This window comes from Calonectris borealis, chromosome 2, assembly GCF_964195595.1.
Source record: "Calonectris borealis chromosome 2, bCalBor7.hap1.2, whole genome shotgun sequence".
NCBI lineage: Eukaryota > Metazoa > Chordata > Aves > Procellariiformes > Procellariidae > Calonectris > Calonectris borealis.
The window spans coordinates 4726677-4736268 of record NC_134313.1 but is presented as its reverse complement, the minus strand read 5'-3'; the positions used below and the strand labels follow the sequence as shown (position 1 = coordinate 4736268).

The following is a 9592-nucleotide window of genomic DNA, read 5'->3' as shown; positions in this document are numbered from 1 at the left end:
TGGGAACAGTAATTAATAGATTCTCTTTTGTATTGGTACTAACAGCACTACAAGTTCCATTTTTCAAACAGACCACAATGTTCTTGAGGAATAAATTCCACCACTGTCATTCTGAACCTCAGCCTAAAAATCAAAGAGGTCAAAGACAATAGTACTGTGCATCCTAGCAATATTCCAGCATCATGACACTGGCTTACTGCAGCATGTCCCATCAGGTGTGGGTTATATCTGGACACTGCTTGGTGATGGCAAGTTCACAGGGCTTCCTATTGTGTTTGAGAAGGCAATGATTGCATTGGCACCCTTGGAGTTCTTGTTCATACCCAGGATGTCCACACTGGTTTGCTCTGGCTCAGTTTTCCTGAAGATGTTTTTCATGGTTGACTGAAAGTTATTGGTGACAAAGCAGTAGACAATGGGGTCCATGCAGCTGTTGAGGCTACTCAGAATCACTGTCACGTGGTAGACGAGGAGGCTGACATCATGGGGCATGTCTGGGTTCATGGAGATTGCTACCTGTCGCACGTGAAAAGGAGTGAAGCAGATCATGAAGATGATGAGGACGGTGATAAGGAGTTGCACAGCCCTCATTCTCCTCTCCCGACTCTGGTGCATAAGGCTGGGCTTGGACAGAGCACACATAATCCGGGTGGTGAAGAAGATGATTATGATGAGGGGGAAGAAATACTCGCAGACCATCAGGACCAGAATCTTGGAGAGGCAGCATGCAGCAAACTGTATTGCCATCGTCAGGATGGAGAAAGTCACCACAGTGGCAAAGATCCAAATGAAGACGCAGATCCCCTTGGCACAGGTGGGGTTCCTCCATTTACGTGAGGCCTCCGCCTGTACAATTGCCAGATAGCGGTCAACGCAGATGCACGTCAAGAAGAGGATGCTGCAGTACATGTTGACAAAGTAGCCAAAGATATGAACCAAAGAACAATTCAGGCAGTCCCCTGCACTATAGAACATGATGATCCGGACAGGCAAGGAAAAGCCCACCAAGAGATCAGTAACAATCAAGTTGATGGTGTAAATAACAGAGGTAGTTTTTGTCTTGGTACGGAAGCAGAAGACATATAGCGCCAAGCTGTTCAGCACAACACCTACCAGGAAAATGATGGCATTGACTACCATCAGGGCAATCCACAGGTTGTAAAATTCTGTATATAGTTCTTTGTCAGGGTGGATGAACTTGGAGAACAAGTAGATGCTGGAGTTGGGTTGCTGGGTGGAGTTGATAGAGTCAAGGGCTGGCAACTGAGTGGAGGAGGTCGGCATGGTCGCTGACTTCCCAGCGATCTGGAAGAAAAGAAATAGACATATATTGATGGGTATGTCAGCATTCCTTAAGGTTCAAAATGTTGTCACCTAAGAACATTTTAACCAACATATTTGTACATCTTCAGTAGTTATATATATTGCTGTACTCTCTGAACACCTCATCTATCAATATGGGATTACCAATAGTCGCTAGAAAAATACCTGGGTTTATAATTACTGTCTTCCAGTGGTTCCAGATGCATGTTTTGGAGAAGACATACAATCCCCACTTCAAATGTCTCTTCCTCTGCCCTGCGCAAAAGTGGTTTTAAGGCCTGAGCAAGAACAGAGAAGTGAACTATGCTGAGGGGAGCAAAGGAGAAGGGAAAGTCGGGGGACGTACACATGGTCATGTTTGAGCCAGCCACGTGGCAAATGGCCCAGAGAAATAGGCAGGGTTGCTGAGTCCAAGCAGGGTGCGTTGATGCTCATGGAGGGCACAGGCCATTTGACGCTGTGACAGGGAGGGTCAGGTCAATATGCGGCTCCTACCAAGTCTTGTTTCCTGAACATGGTCTTATTCTTTTGAGTCCTTCTTCCATTGGAGCAGCTTCTTCCCGACTGGAGGTTTTTCCTGCCCTGCCATGGGAGCAGGATAGTGCTGGCAGCCAAAAGACATTTGCTCAACCTATTGGCACAACCCCAGCATTTGATTCCTAAAATATCACATCCCTTCCCTTGGCCGGGTGATCCCATTAGAGAATTACATGCAGCAGCATTTTCAGGAACTGTAAGATTTTCCTGAAATCAAAGGATGGCTGAATTTTCCAGGAAAGCACAGGCAGGTTGTGTGGCATCTTCTGGAGATCTGCACTCACAGCAACTGCAGCCGGGAGATTTCAAACCAAGGGCGTCAGCCGCTACTCCTGCCAGGGTTTGACAGTTTAATTTGCAAATCATTCCTGACTTACACACTATTTTAAACTGATTTGTATATTAAAAAGATAAAAAAAAAGCCCAATATATACAGAGACTTGGCTGCTTTCAATAAAAATAAATGGTTGAAAAATGTCTGGAATATCTCAAAGCGGCTGAGCAGGACTTTGAGGTTAAAAAAATCAGCTTGAATCAGCAGAGAATGATGCTGAAAGACTTGAGTTATGAGGGTTTGAAATCCCTGCTACCAAAGAGCCAAGTGTGGAAGGGCTAGGAGACAATAAGCTGCAAACACATCTTCCAGTGCTCACAGGAACCGCAGTGTGCCTGGGCTGCGTGTCTCAATGAGGAAGACTTGAATTGCTAAGGAGGTCTGGATACCCATCCCCCCCAAGCATGCCCCATCCTCTGGTAGCTGGCTTTCTGCCTGCATTAGTCCTTTTTGGTGCTTATGGGGATTGGGTGGATGGACTGAAGGTGTCACATCGCCTGTGAGATGCTCCAAGCTGTTGGTGGCCATGTAGAAAGCAAAGGAGGTCAGAAGCCTTCCAGTGAAAAGTGGATCCTCAGGAGAGTTTCTGCTGGCCAAAAGCAAATGTTTTGCAGGGACAGTCCTAACTGGGTCCAGAGAGCATCACAGCAGCTCTGAGCCTGCCTGACAAGTGCCAAAGCCTTTGCCTGCCTGGCCACTAAAAGCTTGCTTGTCGGGCTAATGAACTACAAATCCCTCCTAGCTGTAACTCTCAAGCTTTTGAACTCCTCCACACCTCCTGACAAAGGCAGAAGGCTTCCAGCTCTCTGGGATAAAAAGCTGGGGAACTGAGATTTAGAAAAAGAGATTCTCAAGTCTCTGTGCATTTGCTGGACACATCACTCCTGATGTGTCTCATCAGTGCTGAGCAGAGGTGAAGGATCACCTCCCTTGGCCTGCTGGCAATGCTCTTCCTAAGGCAACCCAGGAGGCTGATGGCCTTCTTTCTCACAAGGGTGCATTGCTGTCTCAAGTGCAACTTGGCATCCACCAGGACCCCCAAGTCCTCTGCAAAGCCACTTTCCAGCTGTTTGGCCTCAGACTGTACTGGTGCATTCCTCCCATCTTGCTGAAGCCTCTGCTGGACCCTCTCCTGTCTTTCAACATTCCCCTGAACAGAGCGCTCCCAAACTGGACACCTCACCAGTGTTGATGGAGATAATAACTCCCCTCCATTTGCTGACCACGAGCTTCTAATGTGGCACAGTATGTACTTTGCCTCGTCTGCAGTGAGTCCACACTGCTTGCTGGTTGTTTTTCAGCCTAAGATCCACCATAACACCCATGTCCTTTTCAGTAGAGGAGTCCCCAGCCTGTAGTGGTGAATAGGGTCATAGGATATGGCCAGGCAGGCTTCTGTGGAGGACTGAGTGACCAAAGTGTGGGTGCTTTCCTGCCTCTTCTCACTTTGGAGAGGGCTGGGAATGAAGTATGTTTGGTAAATGGTCAACATTCAAGATCAAGAGTCCTCATGGGATGATACAGTCTAGTCGTGGCTACTCTGTATGATTCATTCAAGCCAGGTGAGCACAAAGCAGAAGATTTGTTGGGCAAAAGCAGAGATAAGGACTGAGAATTTAGAAGACTTGGTGTGAAGTTCCCTCTGGAAATTCTTGGAGAAGTGACTTTACCACCATGATGGAGCTTAGGTCTGTTGACCTGGAGTCTGGTGATTGCTTTAGTTTCTTCTTAGCTCTCATCTATCGAAGTGGTGTGAAAGAAAAAGATGGTTTTTAATATCCTTGAACTTGGAAGGATATTTATAATCAAATGGCAATTTGTTCTGTTAAGGTAGCCACTCAAACCCAAGTAGTTGGATTGCCCATTGGAATAGCTGGCGCACAACCACAAAGCCCTGCTGAGATCAACCCAGTGCCAGATTATGCTGCAGGACTGAAATTCCAAAGCCTGGGGTCAGACCACCTCTAATGTCCCAAAGAACTCCTGGGCAAAGAGAAGCAATCCTAGTTCTGTCCACTTTTGCACATAGGCCATCTCCAGCAGCAACCGGACATTGGAGCATCTTCAGGGAAGTGATCATGCCCCTGTACTCGGCACTGGTGAGGCCGCACCTCGAATACTGTGTTCAGTTTTGGGCCCCTCACTACAAGAAGGGCATTGAGGTGCTGGAGCGTGTCCAGAGAAGGGCAACGAAGCTGGTGAAGGATCTGGAGAACAAGTCTGATGAGAGGTGGCTGAGGGAACTGGGACTGTTTAGTCTGGAGAAGAGGAGGCTGAGGGGAGACCTCATCGCGTTCTCAACTACCTGAAAGGAGGTTGTAGCGAGGTGGGTGTTGGTCTCTTCTCCCAAGTAACTAGCGATAGGATGAGAGGAAATGGCCTCAAGTTCTGCCAAGGGAGGTTTAGATTGGACATTAGGAAAAATTTATTTATTGAAAGGGTTGTAAAGCCTTGGAACAGGCTGCCCAGGAAAGTGGTTGAGTCACCATCCCTGGAGGTATTTAAAAGACGTGTAGATGTGGCATTTAGGGACGTGGTTTAGTGGGCATGGTGGTGTTGGGTTGATGGTTGGACTCGATGATCTTAGAGGTCTTTTCCAACCTTAATGATTCTATGATTCTATGATCTTGTGTTTCAGGAATGACCAAGATTACTTCACCCTGCACTGAACTCCAGTGGCAGCCAAAGTAGCACACATGTTCACGTTATTTTGTCTAGGTTTGACTGAGCCTGCAGACTCCTGGGAGAGGGTCTTGTCTCTTTACATTTTGTGCCAAGCATGCTGTCAGTGAATAACAGGAAAAACTGGACCCAAGACTGGCTGAAGATAGTGGAGCTGTGAAGTCTGGCACCTGAAAAAGATGCATGGGGAGGATGTAGAACGCTGGCCCATTTTCTAATGATTTTCTAATATTCTCACCATCTGATCTTCTCTGTTTGTTTGTTTCACTTTTTAATTACAAAAACAAACTGAAATGAACACTTGCCTGGATCTGCTTCCAGATTTCTCTTTGCAGATGCTATCAAGAGGAGCACTGCGGAAGCCACTGCACCACTGCAAACCAAGAAATAAAGACTTTGTTGCCCCTTGAGTGCGACGTGAGCTTGTGTATCTGTGTTCATACAAATAGTTGAGCAAGGGGAGAACACAAAATCACCCATCCCATCTGTTAGCATGCACTAGAGTGTATTGAGTTGCGTATGCATTTGACTTGTAATTCTAAGGCACTGGCCGTTTGCTCTGATTTTACATCTTGTTAGTAGCTTGTCTCTGCTGGGAAACTTTTCTTCAGTCTCAGATCCTTTATCACAAACACCTGATATTCATCTTACTTTTTTCCTTTCCTGCCTCAGTGAAATCAGTAACTCAAAATGCTTTCAAATGTTCCTCACAATGCTATTGAGGTATGTAGGGCACTTTACAGACTAATAGAAAAGGATCCCCTATGAGTACTGTCATACACAGAAATTAAAATCATCAGCATATACAGTGTGATGGCTTACATAGTCACCTCTTCCACTGAGCCCCATGGGCAGTGAAATAAACTCCAGATATAGTAAACAGTTAAAAAACAAGTAGCATTTTTTTGCCAAATTGAACATGCAATGGAGGAGCTGAATTAGAGTTTCTGTCTCTTCCCACTCCATCACTGCCTTATCTGAACTCAAAATCCAAGTATCTACATGAAACAAATTTAAGTAATTCCAAAGATTTCCTCACTGACAGGCTATGGAAAAGCTGCCTCTTGGGCTGCAGTGGGAAAAGTCTTCCTCTAATCAAATTGTTACTGATGGATGTTTGGGTGAATGGACTTTTCCTTTCTTTCTTTGTGGGACTGCTCTCATCTCATGGCTCACAAGCAGAAGGGACGAGGAGCTGGACTGGCAAAGCAATAGCATTCCTCTGAGTGCTTTTAATGAGATGGAGCTGGACCAAACCCCGGGTTAACAGCTACTAAGTATTTTTCCGTTGTGGGTCTCCAAGCACTTGATAAAGGTACATTGCCCCATTTTGCAGCAGACTGAACAAGGCACAGAATGGCAGCGTGACCTCGCGTCTGAGGAAAAGCACACATTTCCAAAGATTTCCAATTCTGTCCCTCCCTCTGCCCCCCCAGTCAAAAAATTACGCCAACCAGGTCTCTCTCTCTGCCATTGGAAATACTCATGCAGTTGTTAAAGTGAGTCAGTTCAGCTACGCATCACCACGGAGTGGTGAGAATACATGAGAAGCTTTGCAGCCTCTGCAAACTTTTATTTTGCTATGTTATTTTTATTTTCACACTATTTATTGCTTGCAGCTATGGCATGAGCTCGTGCAGAGCTACAAGAACCATGATCACCTTTGCTTACGGAGTAAATAGCCCCTGTGCTAACCCCTTTCCTCAAATCTTCAAAGAGTTTAGAGCTCAACCTTCTTCATGCCTAATTCAGCTCTCAGCCCCCCAGATTTCCATGCAATCCCTGTTTCTTGGAGCTGGCAGTCTGCAAAGCCCAAGATAGGTAAACATGTGTCCTTCTGAGTGCTCTCTGACTCCGCCAGTTGGCCTATGCTGTTATATTATACCTCTCAGGCTGGATTTTGTCTGTCTGGCTGTGAGACTGTGGGTAGCATTTCCTTAAAAGTACAGCAGGCATCTGGGTAGAAATGGGATAAGGGGAGGAATGGAGACTGGAGGTTGACCTGGTTTCCCTTGTTCTGATAAAGGTCCCTGCTCAGCACTGGGAGAGAGGGACTTGCTCTGAAATCCTTTCTTATTGTTATGTGACACAACCGATTCCATCATTCTTGAGCCAAATAAGAAACAGATGGTCACTGTGCTGAAACCAGGTCCTGCAGCTTCTTCCCTCGCTTGCTTGCTGCTTGGCATCACACTTGTTCATTTAGCATGGGCAGCTCAGTGCTACGACTACCCCTGGAGGATATCCTTGACCATTCTGTGTTTCTTTCCACCCAACTTTTAGCTCAGTGTCAGTCTTAAGCCTCATCTTCCACTTGCTGAAGTCAATGGGGATTGCTTCCTTGACCTGGGGGAATTTTGGATCTGGCTCAGCAATTCAAGTAATGGGATACAAAAGAAAAGGCAGGTCAGGCAACTGAGCTTTGTCCTAACCACTCTCCAAAAGAGTTATTTATTGGTGTGTGCTGATAATAGGATCTCTGCATGCAGACCCTGAGACAGAGAATAAGAGAGCCATGCACTGGGATCAGAAAGATGAAAAGGACATTAACAAGTGAGAGTGAGTGTTATTTAGTATAAACAGCTTCAGCTTTTCTCATCTCCCTGTCCTGAATCAGAACATCTGATATGGCAACCTGGCTCCTCTATCATCCCCCCTGTCTCCCTTAACTTGACTTGCCTGCTAGTGTTACTCTGCTGCCTGGGATGGCAGCAGCATGTGTTTAGTTTTGCAGCCTTTCCATGTTTAAAGTTCCCTGAGTGATTTATCATCATATTTATAAATGAAGGGTTAAACTCACTCTCTTCCAGTTTAAATTGTATGATTCTTCTTCTGGCAAGCTCTCACTCAACTCTGGCACAAACTGTCCAAATATGGTGTTTTTGTGCATGTTGAGGACCTTGCCCTATATGTGGTAGAGCTTGTTCTGTATGCCTCATGCTCAGCCCAGGGAGGTTGGGTTTGCTGGAAGTGGGAACTGAGGGAGAAAGGGGGAGAAAGGGAGAGAAATGGAATAAATCCAGCTGCTGAAAGGGAAAAGCTGGTGCCCATCTAGCCCTCAGGCTGTGAGAATGGAGCTAATGTTTGGAGGAGAAAGATCCCACCCTGAAGTAGAAATGGGGCTATTCCCAGGGTGGGGAAGATCCTGTATTTGCGGGCATCTGATCTCTGCTCTCACTTGATTCGTAAGCACTGATGTCTTCTAGAAGCCTCCAGGTCTGAGGGTGGCTGGACAGAGTATGTGAAACACTGAGGAACTGCAGTTGGAAATGGTTAAACCCAGTCCAGGGTTGGATAATTCCTTCCCCTCCAATGCTGTGGAAATCAAAAGTACTTTGGAGACACAAAACACATAGTTCTGTGAGTGTCAGATTAAATGACACCTGCTTTCGTACGGTTTCATGTCTTGCAGTGGCTCGCAGGGCTGGATAAATGCTTTGCCCTGGTTGAGATGCTTATTATAACTTTTTCCCATGTGGACACTTGGCTGCCTTGATGAGCACTCACGTTCCAGCCCTTTCCTTGGCTCCGACACTTGTTTGACTTTCTCCTCTCTTTGCTGCCTAATCTCCTGAAAATTGAGGTGATCTTTCCCTTCTGCCAAATTTTGGTTGAATTTAGCCAACAGATTGAAAAACATTAGGAGGACGGAGGAAATCAGAGCTGACCAACACATAAATAGGCACTGAGCACAATCCTTATTTTCTCTAATGTGAACCTGCAAGGAGTTTGCTAGCACTCTCCACCACACATCCTTTAATTTAGATCTTATTCACTGCAAATTCACAATTGCTTTGGCATTGAAACACTGCAAACAGGGCTGGATGGCTTCTTTGCAAAGAGAGAGCATTGCCTGCCTCTCATTCTTTGCCTGAAGTGAAATAATTTCATATTTATACCAAATCATACCTTCCTCATGAAGAACCAGCCTGAGGATAGATGATAGCTGATTGCCTGGTGTATGCGCTGGTCAGACATGGCCCATGTGCAATGAAAAGCGTGATGGCCAGCAACACTTACCTTGTCCAACGGTTTGAATGGTCATGTGCTGAATTACACCTTTTGCCTGGGAGGGGAAAGGTGTGAACTCACTTTGCACAACAGCAAGAGGGATTAACACCCCCCTAATGACCTTCTGGATGTCCAGTCCGAGGCATGGCCAGGGGCTGTCTCCTTCAAGCCATTTAAGCAATCATGGCCTAAGGATGTGTGGAGGCTAATGCAATGTTGGTCGTTGGGCTTGTGTTGCTGATGGGCTGTTGAGCCATTTGCCTCCTGCCTGATGTGCCAGTTAGCCTACGTGGTTGTTCATCTCCAAGGCCCTGCTGTGGATGGGCGATGGGTATCGCTATGAGTTGTGATCTGAGCTCCACCCACCGTGCTGTGTTCGATGCTGTGTGTGCACCAGTGCCGAGTACAGGGGCACGATCACTTCCCTACTTCTGCTGGCCACACTATTTCTGATACAGGTCATCCTAGGCCATGAGGGATCACTGCCAGTTAGAAGAGGGAGAGCACAACTCTCCAAACTACATTCATCTTCTTCACGGAGCAAAGTGACCCAGTGGGGAGGGAGGTCACTTGGCTTGGCCCAAATGCCCACTCTCTGCATCTAGGCTTGAACCTGCTGCTTAAAACCAGGTGATGGTCACCAGTCCTGGACACCCCAGAGACAATCTATTTAAAACTTGGAAAGATCTGCATGGTCCTCCCCCA

At 46.4% G+C, this 9592-nt stretch overlaps 1 protein-coding gene across 1 annotated transcript; it reads right to left on the bottom strand.

Moving 5' to 3' along the window:
- Positions 1 to 219: 219 nt before the first annotated feature.
- Positions 220 to 1839, bottom strand: GPR20 (G protein-coupled receptor 20). Its single transcript, XM_075144554.1, has 2 exons — positions 1819 to 1839; positions 220 to 1305 (listed from the first exon to the last, which is right to left on the bottom strand). Exons 1-2 carry the CDS (start codon positions 1837 to 1839, stop codon positions 223 to 225), a joined length of 1104 nt encoding a protein of 367 aa, XP_075000655.1. The 3' UTR covers positions 220 to 222.
- Positions 1840 to 9592: the final 7753 nt, after the last annotated feature.